This window comes from Oppia nitens, unplaced genomic scaffold (genome assembly GCF_028296485.1).
Source record: "Oppia nitens isolate AA-2021 unplaced genomic scaffold, nextdenovo-longstitch-racon4-pilon3 scaffold27_pilon_pilon_pilon, whole genome shotgun sequence".
Lineage (NCBI taxonomy): Eukaryota > Metazoa > Arthropoda > Arachnida > Sarcoptiformes > Oppiidae > Oppia > Oppia nitens.
Window position 1 is genome coordinate 2,289,355 of NW_026533207.1, and position 22,911 is coordinate 2,312,265.

General features: G+C 21.2%; 1 protein-coding gene across 1 annotated transcript in view; it reads right to left on the reverse strand.

Moving 5' to 3' along the window:
* The window catches only part of LOC128954476 (serine-rich adhesin for platelets-like), a 31,465-nt gene extending 10,068 nt beyond the window's left edge, over positions 1–21,397 (reverse strand). Inside the window, exons 1-4 of the mRNA XM_054300057.1 lie at positions 21,346–21,397; positions 8,171–8,261; positions 3,234–3,595; positions 2,160–2,613 (exon numbers count right to left, since the gene is read on the reverse strand). Coding sequence (XP_054156032.1) covers positions 2,160–2,613; positions 3,234–3,595; positions 8,171–8,261; positions 21,346–21,393 — 955 coding nt within the window. The 5' untranslated portion in view covers positions 21,394–21,397. The remainder of the gene's footprint in view (positions 1–2,159; positions 2,614–3,233; positions 3,596–8,170; positions 8,262–21,345) is intronic.
* Positions 21,398–22,911: the final 1,514 nt, after the last annotated feature.

The window sequence follows — 22,911 nt, forward strand, 5'->3', positions numbered from 1 at the left end:
TGCTTTTAGAAATTTATTTACAGTATTATTATTTTATTTATAATATTAATAATTATTTATTAATAATTATTTATTAATAACTAATAAGTATTTAAGTATTACTAATACATTTATAATAAGGATTATTAAAACTATTATATATAAGTATAGGTCTATTAATAAATTATGGGTAACTTTAAGGAGATTAATAATATTATATTTATACTAAAATATTGTTATATTAAAATTAAATAATTTATTTTTAACTATTATTATTATTATTACTACTAATATATAAACTATTAATAAAATTATTATATATTTTTCATTATTTTTTGTGATTCTTTAAGTAAATAAATTAATTAATAATAATTTTAAAAAAAATTATTAGTTATATACAAATTTTTTTTAAAAATATTTAGAAATAAAAAATTGTAGACAAATGTAATTAAAAAAAATTAAAATTAAATATAGATATAAATAATAAATTAATTTAATGTTGAGTTAATGTTGAAACACAAACAACTAACAACAGCAACAACAAAAAATTAGCAAAAAAAAATAATAATTTATATCAAAATATATATATATATACTTATATATTATATAATATACAGTAAAATATCAAAAGCTAATGTGGTTTATGATGAAATTTATGACATGAAATAAACTATTTAATAAAATAATAATAAAATAATAATAAATTGAAGAAAAATTGATAACTTCATTGATTTTATTATTTTATTTTTTTTACATTTATATACCAGATATATACAGTATATAAATAGAAATAATTAATCAATAAATCAATAGACTGTTTAAAAATAAATAGTGATCTCTAATGTTATTATTATATCAGTATATTATTATATTATAATAAATTTATATTAAATATATTAAATACTTTAATCTATGGTGACATTTAATGGTATTAAATATTATATATTTTATTATTTATTTTTTTAATAAATTTAATTATATATATATATATATAACTTATTGTGCAAAATAATAATAATAATAACAAGAATATTCTATATATAGAAATAATATAATAATAAAAAATGATAATTAATGACAAAAAAAACTCACTCTTATTATAAAAACAATGTTTTAGTTTTTTCTCTCTCTCTTTCTTTTCAAACAAAAAATCTATGACTTATTTTTGTTGTAATGAAAAAATAAATTTATGTCTTAATTATTATTAATTGTTTTCTTTTTGTTTTTTTGTTTGTAAATTAAGTTTTGTTTTTCACTTTGTTTTATATGAGAAAATCCAATTTATTATTATTATTATTATTATTATTTTGTCGCTTATTATTAGACATTGTATGATATGATTGAGATATGAATTTGATATGAGATATGAAAATGCATTTTAAGTTTATTTTTTAAATGTTTTTTGTTTGCTATCCTTCAGGAAAGCCTTTGTTAAGGAAAATGTGAAATAAAAAAAATATATGAAAAAAATTAAATAAATTATTTGCACACAAAAAAATTAAACATTTGTATTAATAATATCAATTTAAAAACTAACAATTTGTTTATATTATATATCATATATATATATATATAACTTATTAAATATTATTATTAATTATAATAATAATTAATTATATTTTGTTTTCACAAATATTTTGTTACACTATTGAAATATTTTGTTAGCAATAAATTATTATTTAAATTAATTTAAAAAAAAAATAATTAATTTAAATATCAAATGTATTGCTAACAAATTTTGTTTTCAATAAAATAAAAACAAAATAAATATAAAAAATATTTATTTAGTATAAATTATAACAACAAAAATTAATTAATAATTTTTTCTATCTCTAAAATTTAATAAATCAATAAATTTTTATATAAAGAGAGCAAAACAAATAGTTTTCAATAAAACAAAACAAACAAAACATAAAAAACAATTACTAGTAATAAGTAATCAATCAAATAATAAATTATATATTAATAAAAAAAAATATTTATTTAAAACTATTTAGCAAAACAAAAAAAAATTTTGTTTATTTTATTTAGTTTGTCATAATTAACGGGTAATTAACTACTAAACGGGTAATTAATTTTTTATTTATTTATTTATTTAGTAAATTTAAAAATTAATTAATTATAAAATACGAAAAATAAATTTAAAAAAAAAAATAATTAAAAAGTTTTTCAATTCATACCTAACGTCGATCTGGTCTTATATTCGTTGGCCTGACGTGACCTCTCCTGAACCTCCGAATACCATTGTTTGACCTCTTGGTCGCCGACCGACCGTCTGTCCAAGTCTTTCGGTTTTTTGAAACCATTGCCCGCAATGTAGACATAGTCGCTGAACGGTTCAAATTTGGTATTATATTCGCTTTTCTTGGCCGGTGTCGACTGATTGGACACCGATTGTTGTTGGCCACCACCGGGTGTCTCCCGACCACTACCACCACCGCCACCGCAGCCGGCGGCGACATCACTCAGACTGGATATGGTAACCGATTTTTTCATACCGCCGCCGCCGTAGCTGCCGCTGGTCTCCAACGGTACGGCAACTCCCGGAGCCGGAATCGGCGATTCTGTACCCCGTCGTTGAATCGACGGTTTTTTTGGCCAACCAAACGACCGCTTGTACTCCGATTGGCTCGACTGTCCGTATGTCGGGTCGGCGATCATAATATCGGGGAATATTTATTTTTTTTTTTCAATAAAAAAATTATTTAAAATAATTATTTTTATATAAAAAAATAAAACTAAAAATATTAATTTAAATATATATTTGCAAATAAACGGCTGATCTCTATTAATGTATTAATTAATAATATCCCTACAAATATAACGTTATTATAAGTGTTTATTAGGAATAATAAAATTTATAAATATTATAAATAAATAATATATAAAATAAACTAGCTATTTTCTAGTTAGTTAATTATAAATAATTAATTAGTTAACTATAATTAATTAATTAATTAAAAAAACTAAACTAAAAAAATGACTAACAAATTAAAGGTTATAATAAATTAATGTTATTATTATAAATAACTTTTAACTTTATATTTGTATGGACTATATCTTAACCTTTTTATAATATAATATATAAAATCCATTTAAATTAATACAGAATTTTTTTTTGTCGCAAACATATGTTTAAAATACATTTAATATATATATATATATTAAATATATATTAAACATATGTTTGCGACCAAAAAAAATCTGTATATATATATATTGTCACAAAAAAAACTTATATATATATTGCTTACATATTTATCATTAGTATTATTAGTATTATTGTTAATACTATCACTACTTGAGGCTATCCGTGACCATTGATAATTTTGCCGATACTCGGTATCGGGTGCTCCTCCCTGACCACCACCGCCGCCACCGCCACCCGAGTCGGCTGCAGCCCAACAATCACTAGACATATGGATGGGCTGATTGTCGACAACACCGGTAGCCGTATTGGGCCGAGTGTTGGCCGCCGATGCCGATGACGGCACAAAACCATTGTTGTCGACACTTTTGAGCGATTCATAGTCACCACCGCCGCCACTGCCGCCGGTGGCGGCTATCTGTCGGCGACCGACCATCGAGTCGGCAGTGTTTAAGACACGCGAGACAACTGCAGACCACAAATTAATTAATTAATTAATAAAAATAATTGTTGTTTTAATCACACAATATGTTTGGCTTTTAGTATTAATTTAATTTAATTAATTATTAAATTTTTTTATCACAAAAAACATTTCAATTTTAATTTTTAACAATAATTCAATCACATATGTCATCAATAGATATAATAATAATAATAAAATATTTATTAAAAAAACAGTATTTCATAACAATGCTATATAAAAAAAATTTAATAATATATAATATGTTTTGTAATATATTTAAAAAAATATTTACTAAATGTTTAACACTAAAAAAAATTATTTATTTTTTTTATATTTTATTGTTTTTTTGTTGTGTTTGTATTTTATTTAGTTGTATATCATTTCTGTCACAATATTCATGTAATATATAAGTGAAAGTGCTTTTCACTCATAGACTGAGAGAGAGAGAGAGAGAGAGAGAGAGAGAGAGAGAGAGAGAGAAAGAGAGAGAGAGAGACGTTTGGTTGGTTAGGCCATCATTACAGTGGCCTAAACAGTATGTATAGTATATCTATGGGTGCTCTGCGAAGCCATTGCAGTGATATTGATTGCAATTGGTATATACAGTATATATATAGTCTATGTGTGTTGATAATGGGATAGACACTGACATACACACACACACACACCACTGTACATATGGTGTGTATAGATAGCAATACCCGGCTAAAGACCCAGACATCACGCACCACACACACACACACACACACATACATACATACATACATACACATCACACGCGCACTGATAGCTCGCACATACATACAGACAACAGCTCCGCGAGCGCCGACACCACGACATTGGATGTGTGTCTGTGTGTGTGTGTATGTATGTGTGTATGTATGTGTATGTATGTGTATGTATGTGTATGTGTATGTGTGTGTATGTGTGTGTATGTGTGTGTATGTGTGTGTGTATGTGTGTGTATGTATGTGTATGTATGTGTGTATGTGTGTGTATGTGTGTGTATGTGTGTGTATGTGTGTGTATGTGTGTGTATGTGTGTGTATGTGTGTGTATGTGTGTGTATGTGTGTGTGTATGTGTGTGTGTATGTGTGTGTATATGTGTATGTGTGTGTATGTATGTGTGTGTGTGTGTGTGTGTGTGTGTGTGTGTGTGTGTGTGTGTGTGTGTGTGTGTGTGTGTGTGTGTGTGTGTGTGTAATGTAGAGATAATAATAATACTAAAAAAACTTTTTTTTCTCTCTAATAATATTAATATTTATATTACTAATATGCTGTATATACTGTATATACCGGTACAGTATCGGTAATAAAAAGTTTATTTTAGGAAATAAAACTAAATAAAAAACCCATTAAATAATATTTATATTTTATATATTAAATAATTAGGGCTGAGCTAAACACATACATACATACCAAACCACCCTGTGCTATTAGACTTTATAATTTTTTATTTTTTTTAAGTATAGGCCATTAATTTTAACCATGGTTTAAAAGTTAAAGAGTTGTGTTTTTGTTAATGTTATTATCTAACACAGTATATACTGTCTATAATTTATTTTATATTATGTAAACCGGAAAATATACTGTACTTTATATATATATATATATACAAAAAAAACTAGTGATGAAAACTAGCCTTTTATTTAATAATATATATATATATTGTTATCGTAGTTTTGAGACGAGACTCACTTTAAATGCGATATTAAGTTAAACCAAAAAAAAAAATATTAAAAAAATAAAAGTTTTAAATATAATTAAATCGATAGACATATAGAGTAGACTGAATACTGTAGTAGTAATACATTATATAAAGTAATCGGTTATATAATATATATATATTATATATGGTTTAAGTGACAAAAAAAAACAAAAGTTTTTTGTGTGTCATATAATGTATTTTATATATATAAAGCATTTGATAGTAACTTAAAAATGTTATATACTTTTAGTATGTATTTTTATATCGTATTATTATTATTATATCATATATCGATATCTCTATAAAAAAAACTAAATAGTTATGATATTATCTAATTTTGTCATTTTTCTTAAGTTAGATATATATATATATATATATACAGTATATTGTTTTTTTTTTCACTGAAAATTTCAACAACAAAAAAAAAATAGTTAACTTATAGCTTCTGGATATTGACTTATATATAAATATATTTTTTTTAAAATAAAATTAAAGATAATTTACTTTTGTTTGTATTTTTTATTAAACAAAATAATAAGACAATATTATACTAATATTATTTGTTGTTTATATATATATATAGTTTATATATAATTTTTAATGACTAATAATGCTAAATATTATTATTAATATTAATAATAATAATAGGAATTGAAAAAATATAAATTTCAAATACATATTATTATTATTATTAATAATACAAAAAAATTAATAATCTTATGTATAAAAAGGCATTTACTGTATATAACAAAAAAATATAACTAAAATAAATGTTTTATATTTATTATTTTATTATTGTTTTCATAGCAACCATTGGGTTCAATCACTAAATAAATTTTTTTTAATGTACTTTATATATAAATACTGTATATATATATATATATATATATATATAATTGTATTATTTTTATTACCATTTATACCAATTGATTACTAAAATATCAAAAATAACTATATTTTTAATGACTATTATTTTGTTAATATACAGTATATTTTCTTTTTTTTAATTTAAATGTCATGTTTTAATACTATAATATTAATATATATATATATGTGTGTGTAGTAAATACACCTAACAAAAAATAAATATCTAATTATTAATATAATTTATTAGTATTTTTTTGATGTCAGAAAAAAAATAGTTGAATATATCCAACAAATTATTATTAAAATTAATTATTAATACTTTATTAACTCATTTAATACACACACTATATAATATAATATATTAGATAATAACAACAAATTGTATTAAAAATATTTTATCATTTTATTTTTCCTAATTATTTATCTGTTATTTATGACACCAATGAATTTAGATTTATTTATTTATATTAATATCATATATATATATATATATAAAGTTAATATTATATTTATTATCAATTTATATATTATTTTTCTACTATAATATATCGATGATTAAGCAAACTTTAATTATATGTTTGCTTAGTAAACAACTTTTAAAGTATTACTTTAAGTATTATATTATTATTATTATTATTATTATTTATTTTTCTATTTAAATAATATATATATATATATAATTATTTTTCATCATTAATACTGTTTTTCTTAATTTTTGTTGTTTTGTTTTGTTTATTAGTAATACTTTTGATACTTATCTTTGATAAGTAAACTAAACAAATAAATTACAAACAGACAAATTAAATGTCTTTTTTAAAACTAATTTATTTATAAATTAAATAATTAAAAAAAATGAAAATCTTTTTTGAACGTCAAATATATGTGTGTTTTTATTGTATGTTTTTTTATTTAGTTATTATTATTATTATCATTAAAAACCGGATTACAAATTTTTTTTTGTTTTTTTTATATATATATATTATAATTATTTTCTATAGAAAACAACATGAATTGCTTGTATTATTATTATTATTATAGACAACAAATAGCAATATTATAAATAATAAAACTACAAAAATATTTATTTAAATACTAAATAATAATATTATTAATAATAATACCTAATAATAACATAACAATTTCTAAATGATTTCGGATATGAATGAAATTAATAATAATATTTATATTCATAATAATAATATCAACAACAAAAAAATATAACTATATTTTCATCAACAACAATGTTATCTAACATTTTTATCATTAATAATAATAATAATAATAAAATATTTTATATATAACTGTAGCTTAAAAAACAATTGCAACCAAAAAAAACTAAATAAATTTCTTATTTCGACGAAATATACTATTTTATTGCATTTTATTTCTGCAAAAAAATAATGACTAAAATAATAGAAATAATTATATTTTAGAGAGAGAGAGAGAGAGAGAGAGAGAGAGAGAGAGAAAGAATGTAAAAAATATTTTAGAAAAATTAAGAAACTAATGCACAGAATATTCTTTTATATAAATAAATAGAAAACTATTCAAACAATTTTGTATATATATCTATAAAAAATAATAATAATAATAATATTTATGACTTTTATATATATATATGACAGAAATAAGAAAAAAATTGTTAAAATAATAGAAAGAAATAAATATTATTTAAAAGGAAATATTTTTTTCATATGAAATGCTTAATTGAAAAGTCCATTAAATATATTTTTTTATATATATACGCTATATATGATATATATATATATATATATTTATTTATGATGTATATATATACTGTATAATACAATATTATTATTATTAATAATAATACAAAAATATTATTATTGAATTCAATTATCATATTATACTGTTTGTGTATAAATGTGTATATATAAGTGAAAAAAAACCATTAAATATATTGAATAAATAGATATATAAATTATATTAAAAATATACTATCAATAAATATATTTATATATATATATATTAGAAATAACATACCGGGGCTGTTATAGGGCTGACTGTCCACAACCATTGCCTTTTTGCTATTATTGTCATCAAATTGTTTAATAATTTTCTTATCAATCAATGACTATGTTTTTTGATTGAATGAGATTTTTGTCAGTTTATAATTAAAGAGAGAGAGAGAGAGAAAAAAAAATTAGCAAAAAATTAAATTCAATGAACAATTAATATCATTAATTATTTTTGTTTGTTTTTTTTTAATTATTAAGTTTTATTTTTTTTTAAAACATCAATTAGCAATAATTTATTGATTAATACACTAAATAAAAAACAATAAACAATAAACAAACAGCAGTTTTATGTGAAATATTTTTTTGTATGTTTTTGTTGATTAATAATCAGTGAAAAAAAATATAACAAAAATAATAATAATATAAAATATTTGTATTATACTAAACTAAAAAACAACAACAAATATTTTAGCGAAAAAATTTATTTATTTATATATTAATAACAATTGAATCGATAATATGCTACTCAACTAACCTAGATTTTATCATATATATACAGTTAATAAATATATATATATATATGAATAATACATAAAAATTTAATAAAATTTAATAGTAAAACAAAAATTTATTTAAACATATATTTTATTTATATATTTATTTATTATTTTTATTTTTTCATTCAATAATTATATAGTAGAGTATTATTTACTTAAAGAGAGAGAGAGAGAAAAAAAAATTGAGATTTTTTTGTTGTTTTTTTGTACACTTAATCAAACAAATTGTAATTCAATAATAAAAATGAAATACTTTTATGTTTCATGAATTTTATTTTTTTGTTGTTGTTGTATATATTTGTATATAAATTTATTGGATATACTGTAATAAATGGCAATAATATTATACATATATTTATTATTTATAAGTTGTTATAACAAATTAAATGTATTGCCAATCAATTGATGTTTTAAGTGTGTGTGTGTGTATGTGTAAATTTATGTATGTATGTGTGTATATATATGTATGTATGTATGTATGTATGTATGTATGTATGTATGTATGTATGTATGTATGTATGTATGTATGTATGTATGTATGTATGTATGTATGTATGTATGTATGTATGTATGTATGTATGTATGTATGTATGTATGTATGTATGTATGTATGTATGTATGTATGTATGTATGTATGTATGTATGTATATGCTTGTATGTATGTGTGTGTGTATTTGTGTGTATGTGTGTGTATGTGTGTGTATGTGTGTGTATGTGTGTGTATGTGTGTGTRTGTGTGTGTGTGTGTGTATGTGTGTGTATGTGTGTGTATGTGTGTGTATGTGTGTGTATGTGTGTGTATATATGTATGTATGTGTGTGTATATATGTATGTATGTGTGTGTATATATGTATGTATGTGTGTGTATATATGTATGTATGTATGTATGTATATGTATGTGTATGTGTGTGTATGTGTGTGTATGTATGTGTGTGTATGTATGTGTGTGTATGTATGTGTGTGTATGTATGTGTGTGTATGTACTGTATAGTAGTATAAGTAATATTGATAATTGTCGGCTAATATTTATACAGTTGTCTATTACTCGTCAGTATATTATTCAATATTATTATTATTATTGAATTATTTTGTATTTATATTAGTAGTAATATTGTCATTGAATGTTATGTTATGTGTGTGTGTGTGTGTGTGTGTGTGTGTGTGTGTGTGTGTATGTGTGTGTATGTGTGTGTATGTGTGTGTATGTGTGTGTATATATGTATGTATGTGTGTGTATATATGTATGTATGTGTGTGTATATATGTATGTATGTGTGTGTATATATGTATGTATGTATGTATGTATATGTATGTGTATGTGTGTGTATGTGTGTGTATGTATGTGTGTGTATGTATGTGTGTGTATGTATGTGTGTGTATGTATGTGTGTGTATGTACTGTATAGTAGTATAAGTAATATTGATAATTGTCGGCTAATATTTATACAGTTGTCTATTACTCGTCAGTATATTATTCAATATTATTATTATTATTGAATTATTTTGTATTTATATTAGTAGTAATATTGTCATTGAATGTTATGTTATGTGTGTGTGTGTGTGTGTGTGTGTGTGTACTGTAGTATAAAAAATATATCAATATATATATATATATAAGACATGACATTATATGATATACATTATGTGTTATGCTATGTGAATATCATTTTATTTTTATTATTATTTTTATTTTTTTTCTGAAAAGTCATTTTTACCGTAAAAATTACAAATCATTTTTTATATAATATACTATATATACAGTACATATAATACATACAAAATCAAGTTTATGTATAAAATAGTTATATATTTCAAATATATTAATATATCATTATATACAGTATATGATCTATCATATCAAATATCGTATGCAATTTTCAATCAGTTATATAAGAAAATTTTATTTTATTATTATTATTATGTATTTATTATTGCAGTTATTTTTCAAGAATATGTAATACAAATTGTATACATTGTTAGACAGTTTTTTTGTGCATTTTATTATTTTTTATGGATATATATTTGTATATTCATGAAATATACTATATATGTATATATATATATATATATATATATATAAAGTTACATTTTTTTGTTTTGTTTTATTAGACTAATATTAAATGCAATGTAATAACTAATCGTTAATTTTTATACATATATTTGCAATATTTTATTGTCTATTTGTAAGCCATTGACATTATTAAAAATATATTTAATATATATATACTGTATATTATTTAATATTTATAATATTCATATACTATATGTATGTCTATCAGTTATTTTACAAATAAAAATAAATAATAAAACAAATTTAATTGCATAAAAAATTTTTAAAAATCATTTTTTTGCCCATAATATATATATATAACTATTGTTTTATATTTATTTAATTTATTATTATTATTATTAAATAATATACAATACAGGTATATTGGATGAACTTGTGAACGTATTTGATGTAAGATTTGACTGTCTAAACATGTGTTTAAAATATTTATTTTCATACCAAAACAAACTATAGTGTTATATGATTATTGTGATATTTTTTAATTAAAAGTGCAATTGAAAATGTGGCCAAAGGTCACGCCCGAAGTTCGGGCACAAGTAAAGGCGTTTTTAGACATAAACTGGTCATTTTCGGTGATAATTAAATATTTTGAGTCAAAGGGCATCCCGTTATCTAAGAGTATGATATCTAAGATAAAAAATGCGCCAAAAATAGCGGACAATATCCCAAAGAAACCCGACTTGAGAGGCAAAAAGAGTGTCCTCTCAGCTAACCAATTAAGTCGATTGAAGAAAATGGTGGAAAATCCCAATCCAATCACACAGAAAGCGATGGCACAACAACTGAAAACTAATGAATGGGTTGTCAACTACCAGATCCGCAATGTTTTATGGCCAAAAAATATATATAGCGCCGCAACCATTGAAAAGCGGGTAAAGAGATCGTGGCCATTTTATCGCCGTCTGAGGCCAGAGATGGACAAAACATATTACATCAGATGAGGCACTGTTCCATTTATCGGAAACACAGTATATCTCCTTTCAACAAACCCGTAAAGACATGGAGGTATACTCGCGAGCAAGTTTCCCGAAAGGTGTTATGGTTTGGCTCGGAATCTCGGCAAATGGCAAAACCGAAGTCCGATTTGTCAAACCTGGAGTCAAAATAAACTCCGATTATTATATAAATAAGATATTAAAGCCATTTCTCCGCCGAGATGTCCCGAAATTATACCCGAATGATGACTATTGCTTCCATCAAGACTCGGCTCCCAGTCATGTGTCTAAAAAAGACATTAAACTTTCTTCGGGAACAAAATGTACCGTTCATAACACCTGAACAATGGATGCCCTCTAGTCCTGATGCGGCACCAATGGACTATTTCTTCTGGGGTTATCTCAAGAAACGATTGAATAGAAGAAAAATAACCAAAATATCTTCCCTTAAAAAAGCTATTAGAGAAGAGGTCAAGAAAGTGCCGCAAAATATGATCAACAATGCACTGAAGAGTTGGAGCCGCAGATGTCGTCAAATCTACTATAATAAGGGTCTTCATATCGAAAAATATCGTTAATTTTAATTAATAAATTTAATTGTTATTTAACTTTGAATTTGTTCACAAGTTCATCCAATGTCCCTGTATATGCTGACATAATGTTTATGTATTTTCACTCAAAAAATTTTTTTTTATTAAGTTATTTTTTATTATGAAATATATTATTATTATTACTATTAGTATTATTAGTATTATTTCGTAAAATTTAATCAAAAGTAAATTTACATTACAGTATAAATTATATATATATATATATATATATATATATATATTATTTAAATAACTAATTTAATTTACAATTAGATTTTATATTATTGGACAAAAATAAGTAATATTTTTTAGAAATAATTTCAAAAAACAATATATATATATATATATGATGTGCAATTTAAAACTTAAAATAATATAAAATATAATATTATTATTACTTAGAAAACTATAATGTCATTTATCAAAACTAAATTTAATTATATATATATATATGATATAAAAAAATCAAATTAAATCAGATTATTTTACTATTATTTATATAAATTTTTTATATTATATATATTTGATTTGATGTACTTTTTCTATATATATATACATCTATATGTATATATATAACGTTTTGTGTAAATTAGTTTTGTCGGCAGCTATAAAGCCATAGAAAATTTTTATTTTATTTTTTTTTGTTATTTTGTATTTAAATTACATGTTATACATGCTATACTACTACTGTATATATATATATATATAAAGTTACATTTATTTCAAAATAAAGTCTAATTTTTTGAACATTTTTTTGTGTTATTTTTGTATTTTTACTTTAAATGAGATTTTAGTTTAAGTAAATTAAATTTTTTGTGTATTTTTTTACTTTATTTTTACTCTCTATTATATTAATAAATTTCAATAGTATTTACTTGTATTACAGTTATAAGCTATAATGTAAATTGTGTAATATTATATATATGTGTGTTAAATATATATATATATATATATATACAGTATATCCATTGAATTGATATTTTATTTTTATTTTAAAAGTAAAGACAACCAATTGAAACGACATTTAAAAACAACTTGTATTTTATTTATTCATCCATTTAAACAAACATTTTGTTGTTTTGTAGACATATATATATATATATATAATAAATAAATAAAATTATTTGTATGTATGTGTAAATGATTTGACATTTAAATATATATAAAAATAAATATTTAAAAAAATTGATTTATTTTTCTATATTTAAAATAATGAGTTTATTTAACTATATAATAAATACTATTTTTTTTAAATAATTTATATGATGTTAATATACTATATATACACTTGTATAAAAATAATTGGATAATTAAATGATAATAAAATAAAAATATTTTTATAGACTAATTATTTAATTATTTGCATTATTGTATTATATAATACAATTATTTCGCTTTTAATTATCAAACATATAATTATTATTATTATTATACTTAAAACAAATTTAAATTAAGTTAATTCAATAGAAATTTTAAATATATATAAATAAATTATTATTTATTTAAATATACTTAAAAATCTTAGCCTATATTTAGTGAGCCATAAATATATAATTATTTATCGTATAATTAGATTTTTGTATTGTTTTATATCATTAGTCAATACACATAAAATAAAATTTTATTTTTGTTATTATTGAAAAGCAAATACATATTGAAAATTTTTTTTTTTTAATTTTATTAATAAGGATAGTATAGATATATATATATATATATATATATATATATATATATATATATATAATACTACTGTATATGTAATTATAAATATTTTAGTGATGACATCAAAAAATAATTTTTTTTATTTTTATTTTAGTTTTAGTTTTCATCAAAGTTTTTATTGTTTAATTATTAAGTTATAATATTAGTGTCATTTTTTTGTTGTTGTTGTTGTTAATTTAATTTGTTATTTTTTGTTTAATATAGTTTTAGTACAATATATTGTTATATACAGTATATTATATTGTAATATAATGTAGTGTTTATATATATATATACTGCTAAATAATAATAATAATAATAATATGATAATAATATGATAATATAAACTAAACTTTCTGTTAGTTTTTTTTATATGTAAACAATTTTTCAACACAGTATTATATTAAGTCTAGTATATATATATAGTATATATGTATATACAGTGTATATCTTTATTTTATATATATATAAATATGTATATAATATTTACAACAATATGACAAATATGTTATCAGTTTATTAATATAAAATATATTCAAGTAAAGTGAGTGAGTGAGTGAGTGAGTGAGTGAGTGAGTGAGTGAGTGAGTGAGTRAGTATTAGAGAGAGAGAGAGAGAGAGAAAATTCAATTGAATTTAAATTTTCAAACAATATATTCTCTATAAAAAAATATAAAATAATAAATAAATAAATATTCTGTACATAGAAATTGTATTCAAATAAAAATAAAAAAATATATTAATATATTCTGTGTATAAACTCAATATAATTTGCAACAACAAAAAAAATTATTTAAATTGAAAACAATTTTTTTTTAAATATTTTATTTAATAATTTATTCAACAACAAAAAATTCAATGTACATAATTTAATTTATATGGTATCATATTTATAATGATAGATTAATATATATATATATTTATAAATTATTATAAATACGATACAATATAAATTAAATTATGTACATTGAATTTTTACGACTAATATAATTTTTAAAAAATATTATTATTATTATTATTAATAGTTTTAAAAAATTTGTTATTTACAAAAAGGTTATTAATCATTGATATATATATATATATATATATATAGTATATTAGAAAATATTGAATAAAAACAAAAATTGTCGATAAGTTATATATATATATATATATAGTTTAAGTGACATTAAAAATTAGGCTTATTTTTGCAATAAATTGTTCATAAATTTTATTTCATAACTATTTGTTTGTTTGTCACAAATATAAAAAAATTTCATATTTTTTTCTGGAGTTATAGATTTATTTGATAGAAAAATAATAAATTATAATTTAACCCTTTATTTTCAACTAAATTTAATTTACTGTAAAAAAATATATATAGTAATATAATGGGTTTTATTTTGAAAAAATAAAATATTAAACTAATTAATCAATTATAAATTATTATTATTACTTAATTCAATTACAATTGAATGAAAAACTTAAATAATTATTGATATTTTTTATTTAAAAAAATACTTATATTATATTAAGTTTTATACACTAAATGGTGTTTATTTTAATTGTTTAAATAATTATAGTATAAATATATAAAAATATATATATATATATAGATTGTTATAAATGTTTATATCTTAAATAATAATAATAATAATAACAATTATAATTTTATATATTATATTAGACATGTATTTGTTTGACAATACTATTATTATTATTATTATTATTATAATAACCATTGTATATTAGCTATGCAAATTAAGCAATGTATGCAAATTTTTATTATTATTGAAAATACGTGCATATTGTACTTGATGAATTTTTATAACATTTAGAAATTATAAATAATTCAATTTATTCAATGCAAATTACTATTTATATATAATATATGTATATATTTGTTTGACATACAATGTATAATATTTATTTTTTTAATCATTAATTAGATACACATACACATACACATACACATACACATACACATACACATACACATACACATACAAATACACATACACATACACATACACATACACATACACATACACATACACATACACATACACATACACATACACATACACATACACATACACATACACATACACATACACATACACATACACATACACATACACATACACATACACATACACATACACATACACATACACATACACATACACATACACATACACATACACATACACATACACATACACATACACATACACATACACATACACATACACATACACATACACATACACATACACATACACACTTGAAACACAATGTTATAAATCCCGTATAACTTGTTGTTGTTGTTTGTATTAAGACAACCGTAAAAATAATACATTTATTTTGTTTGTTTGCTTAGAAAATAAGATTAATTTATTGGACACACAAACAAACAAACAAACAAAATAATAATCATATGTTTCAGTGTTGTCTAGTGTTAATGATATTATACATCAATTAAACAAAAAAATTAATTAAAACAATTTTTTTTGGTTGCCTTAAAATTAATCAATTTAATTGTTAATAAATAATATAAACGGATTCAAAGTTGTTGTAAATTCATAGACTTTTTTTTAATTAATACAAAAATACAGTAATAATAATACTATTATTAAAATTAGTTAATACTATATATAATGGTTTAAAAATATATTTAATATATATTTAATACCAAACAAACAGACAAACAAAAAATAAACGGAAAAATCATCGGATAATTGTTTTTTGCAGGAAAAGACTCATTTGGGGCACAAAATGTTTAATAATAATAATAATAATAATATAAGTATTTATATTATATGTTTGTTATGATTGTTATATTATATTTCTCTATCATCCAGAAAATTGTTATATAAATATTTATTTTTCTTAATAATAGTATAGTATATATAGTGTATATATATATATATAACTTATATATATGATAGTAATGGGTAATCTGTTATAATTAAATACAATACAAATTAAATGATGAAATGATAGTTAAGATGAGATAATACATGTATGTCTCTCTCTCTCTCTCTCTCTCTCTCTCTCTCTCTCATTGATGGCTCTCAGAGAGACACTATAGATATATAGCGGAAAAACCAATAAATTTATTTATATATATATATATACAGTCGATGACAAAATTGATGAACGAGGTTTTTTGTGTATATCTTTAGAATGGAAATGAACTAGAACAAAAAAAAATTTTTTGCTACTATTATTTATTGGGACGGTCAGTTTGGTATTGCCACTTTTTTTGTAATTGGGCACAGGTATGCAAGGACAGGGATGGTCAATATCTCGAAAACTATAATAGATATTAAAGTTTTATAAATTGCTAATTATACTAAATCTGATAATATTGGACACGTGTTTTGGCATTTTTAATTTTATTGCAAAGTATTCGAACAAAATTGATTTTTTTGTTGCAAAAATCAAAATTTAAGAGACCATATCTTTTAAATGCATCGATATATCATGATTTAGTTAATTGATTTAAATTCTATATTTTAGTACTAACAATTCATCTATACATTAAATTTAGTTATCTTGTTTAGTTTTTTAAATATTTGTAAATTAATTTTTTTCTATTGTAATTATTTATAGATTTTGTTATCAATGTTATGTAATAGAAGACAATAATTAGTACTTAATTACAATAGAAAAAATTAATTTACAAATATTTAAAAAACTAAACAAGCTAACTAAATTTAATGTATAGATGAATTGTTAGTACTAAAATATAGAATTTAAATCAATTAACTAAATCATGATATATCGATGCATTTAAAAGATATGGTCTCTTAAATTTTGATTTTTGCAACAAAAAAATTAATTTTGTTCGAATACTTTGCAATAAAATTAAAAATGCCAAAACACGTGTCCAATATTATCAGATTTAGTATAATTAGCAATTTATAAAACTTTAATATCTATTATAGTTTTCGAGATATTGACCATCCCTGTCCTTGCATACCTGTGCCCAATTACAAAAAAAGTGGCAATACCAAACTGACCGTCCCAATAAATAATAGTAGCAAAAAAATTTTTTTGTTCTAGTTCATTTCCATTCTAAAGATATACACAAAAAACCTCGTTCATCAATTTTGTCATCGACTGTATATATATAGACATTGATTAGACTGTATAGTATATACTGTTCCCTATTTGCCATTACAATAGTATTGTTGTTAATTAGCGCCTAATGTTGTTGAAGTAAATCAATTGAATTGCACTTTTTATATATAGATATATAGATAGATAGCTATATAAAAATCAATTCAATTTCAAATCCCAATATGTGGTAACTTATTATTGGCTGTTATTTTGTGTTTGACTTTTTATATATACATTATATATATATACTGACTGTTTGTACTGTATATATATAGCAATAAAAAAAACTTTTTGATTTTTATTTGTCACAAAAATTTTGGGTTCGTTTCTGAACTAAATAATTGATTTGATTTATATTTATTTTTTATTTATTTTTTTGCTAAAGAGAGACAAATTAAAAACAATTTGATTTATTAAATTAAATTAATCATTAATAGTAAACAGTAACAACATTAACAACAATAATAAAAAATTGTTTAATGAATTATAATTTATATCAAAAAAAAAAAAAGTTTTTTTTATCGACTCTCAAAAAAATATATAAATAAATATCAGACATAGACAGACATTAAATATATTTACTTTTTTTAAAAAAATGTTATCATTAGATGATATCATATTATATATATATATATATATATAGTTTATATTAAACTAACAAAATATATAATGGGGTCAGACATTAGGTGTGCAGACAATTACCCGTTCAATGAGAGAGAGAGAGAGAGAGAGAGAGAGAGAGAGAGAGAGAGAGAGAGAGAGAGAAATAGTTATAATACTTTACTTAAACATAACACACAAAAAAAAATATATATTTACTATTTTTATTGGCAGTCCTTGTAATTTATTGGACTATAAATTTCATCTCATTTTGTTTGATATTTTTTAGTTTTATTTCATTAAACATATTATGTTTTTTTTCATTTTTAGTTTAATATATATTGAATATATATATATATATATATATATATATATATATATATATATATATATACCTGTATTTTGGTGTAATTTTTTTGGGTGAACTGTTTTGCGTGTGTGTATAAAAATTTTATTTTATTTATTTTATTTTTCAATTGCAGAAACTGTATGATTATTATTATAATAATAATGTAATTTATTTTATTATTTTTTTCATTCATTAGTAATAGTAATGCCGTGTATTTAACGATATCCGATATCGACTAATATTTGTATATTTTATTTTTTGCTTTTAGATATATTATACTAATATATATACAGTATATATATATATTATTATATACTGTATATATATTTAATATTTATATACAGTATCTACTGTATATACGATGAGTAACAAGAAAAATAAATTTTAGTTAATATATTATTGTATTATTATTATTATTTTCTCTAATTTTAAACAACAAATACATATAGTTTATAAAACTATATAATATATATATATATATATATAAAATAGTATACATTATTATTTAATATTATATTTCATATCCATATATTTAATAAAACACACACACAATTACACACACACACACACACATACATACATACATATACACATACATATACATACATACATACATACATACACACACATACATATACACAAAAACACACACATATATATATATACATACAAATACATGCTATAGTTTATATTACTATAAAGTGCACATTATTGGAAAAAATTATATATATATATATAAATATATATATATTAGTTATATATTAGTTTAGATAAAAAACAACAACATATTATTAGGTAAATATACTGTATCATATTAAATATATTAGTCATATATTAAATGCTATTGAAAAATAAACACTAAATCACTACAATTATTTAGTGACTACTATTGACTATTTGACTAATATATATATATATACATACTGTATGTACTGTATCTATATTAATCAAAATATCAATATCTATTTATATTAATAATACAGTAATATATTATATACAGTATATATCGTATATATCATATAAAGTATTGTAATGAATAAAATATATTCATCTATTAGTTGGTAAATAGCAGTCTAACAACAAAAAAAACATTTATATAATAAATATATTGTAATAAATATATATCTATATAATATAAAGTAAATCTACTATTATATTGTTTATATTGTTTCAACAAAAAAAACAATACAAATAGTATCTATACTGAAAAAAATATGACAATGATGAGATTATTTGGATATAAATATATATAAATATATATATATATATATATATATATATTATAAAACCCTATCTATTTTTAGTTTATCAAAGCTCAGGTATCACTGAAACACAACAACAACAACAACAAAAATATTACCCAAAAAAAAATACTAAATGTTTTTTAGTTAAAATAAAAAAATCTTAGTAGAGATTAGATAGATATTAGGGATAATTGAATGCATAATAATATTTTTTTATATATATATACAGTATTTATTTCCAACAAAAAAAATGATATCATAGTAGTAGTAGATGTGATTATACAGAGCTTATATATGACAGACAGACACACACATACACACTCACTCACACACACACACACACTCACACACACACACTCACACACACACACACTCACACACACACATTCACTCACTCACTCACTCACACACACACATACACACACACACACTCACTCACTCACACACATACACACACACTCACACACATACACACATATACACACACACATACACTCACTCACACACACATACACACACACTCACACACATACACACATATACACACACACATACACTCACTCACACACATACACACACACACTCATACACATACACACATACATAGAAAATAGGTATGCATTTTGAGATTTAGTAATTTATTTTTAGAAATTTCTAATAAATTTCATGAAACAAAATATGAAACTAAAAATTTTTGTTTAATAATTAAAGTAAAAGTAAAATAAAGTAAAGAGAGAGAGAGAGAGAGAGAGAGAGAGAGAGAGAGAGAGTCTGTTAATCTGTTAAACTCAACAAATAGTCTCTAATTTCAAACATATATATATACTGTATATGAAGTATATTATGTATAATAAGTAATTTAAACAAATTTTTTAGTGGTTTTTTTTAAATAATGTTATATTAGACTACTATTACACATACATACATATAATACAAGTTTTTTTAAATAACAAAATAAAAACAGTATATTAAGGAACGGTATGTTATTTTTTTTTGTTAGTTTAATTAACTACACGACAAACAAACCAAAAACAAAAACAGGACTTACTTTCTCTTGTGTCGACCGAAGACACGGCGCTTGACATATATTCCACATATGAGATACCGGTGCTTAATAGGTATATATATTTATATATATAATATATGTAAATGTATATATGATCTCCCTGTGCTTTATGAATATGTAATTTCACTGAACAATAACACTAGCAAAAAAAAAAGATTATAATTACTAATTACAGGTATATATAGATATACTGTATATATATATTGTCGATATAGATATTAGAGAATATAATTATTATTAATTATTATTATTATTATTAAATGTAGACGACTGTCCTTTAAATAAAAAACTGAGTTAAATAGTTAGTTAGTTATATGTCCACTAATATATGTATATATATATATATTATTTTTTCACATATATATACTGTATATATAGATAGATAGACACTCCTTGCACTTGAGTGCTGCAGATTCTGCAATGCAGGGCTCCGGGGTTTTAATATGTGGTGGCATGACTTGCACACACACACACACACACACACACACACACACACACACACACACACACACGTCACATACACGTTGACTATATGTTGCAGAATATATATATATATATAAGTTATATAATATATATATTTATATAGTATATATATATAACACATATATACCGGTGCCTCAGCAGCACAAGTCATAGTCACTGCGGCAGAGAAGTGGTATTGGCTGATAGAGAACATATCGATCCATAGTAGTAGTAGTAGTAGTAGTAGTAGTGGTAGTATAGCTCATGTAGGAAATGCCTAACATACCCCTCAGTATATGTATATATATACTGTATATATATATATAGAATTATACTGTATATAAACTTATTTAATATATATATATATATATATACTAGTATTATATAATTACATATAGTATGGAAAACTATTGAAGAAACAAATATAAACAATTAAATATACAATAGTTATACAGTATATATATACTGTATATATTTCAGATGATATATACAAAACAAAAAAAAACAAAAAATTTAATTATTTTATTACTTATGCTGTCTTTTTTGTTGTTGTTGTTTAGTTTTATTTGTTGTTAAATATATATATATATATATATAGCTATTGTATATTTAATTGTTTATATTTTTTTTCAACCAATAGTTTCTATACTGTCTAATGTCTAATATACTACTGTACGATATGACACTTAACAAAATAATAATAATAATAATAATAATACTATATATATATATATATATATATATATATATATATATATATATATATATATATATATATATATATATATATATATATGTTTGACAACTTTTTTTGTTGTTTTATTTGTTTGTTTGTTTGTACGGTTTGGTGATATAATTAGCTGTCGAGATAAATATATATAAATAAAGTACAGTATATATAATGAGAAAGTTTGTATTATTATTATTATTACAGTATATAATAATAATTATTATATACACCGGAATACCTGTATATATACAGTATATTTGTATGTATTATATGTTATGTTATATATCTTATATAACATAATATTATTATAATAATAATAATAAGCATATAATGTTTTAGTTATTATTTTTGTTACA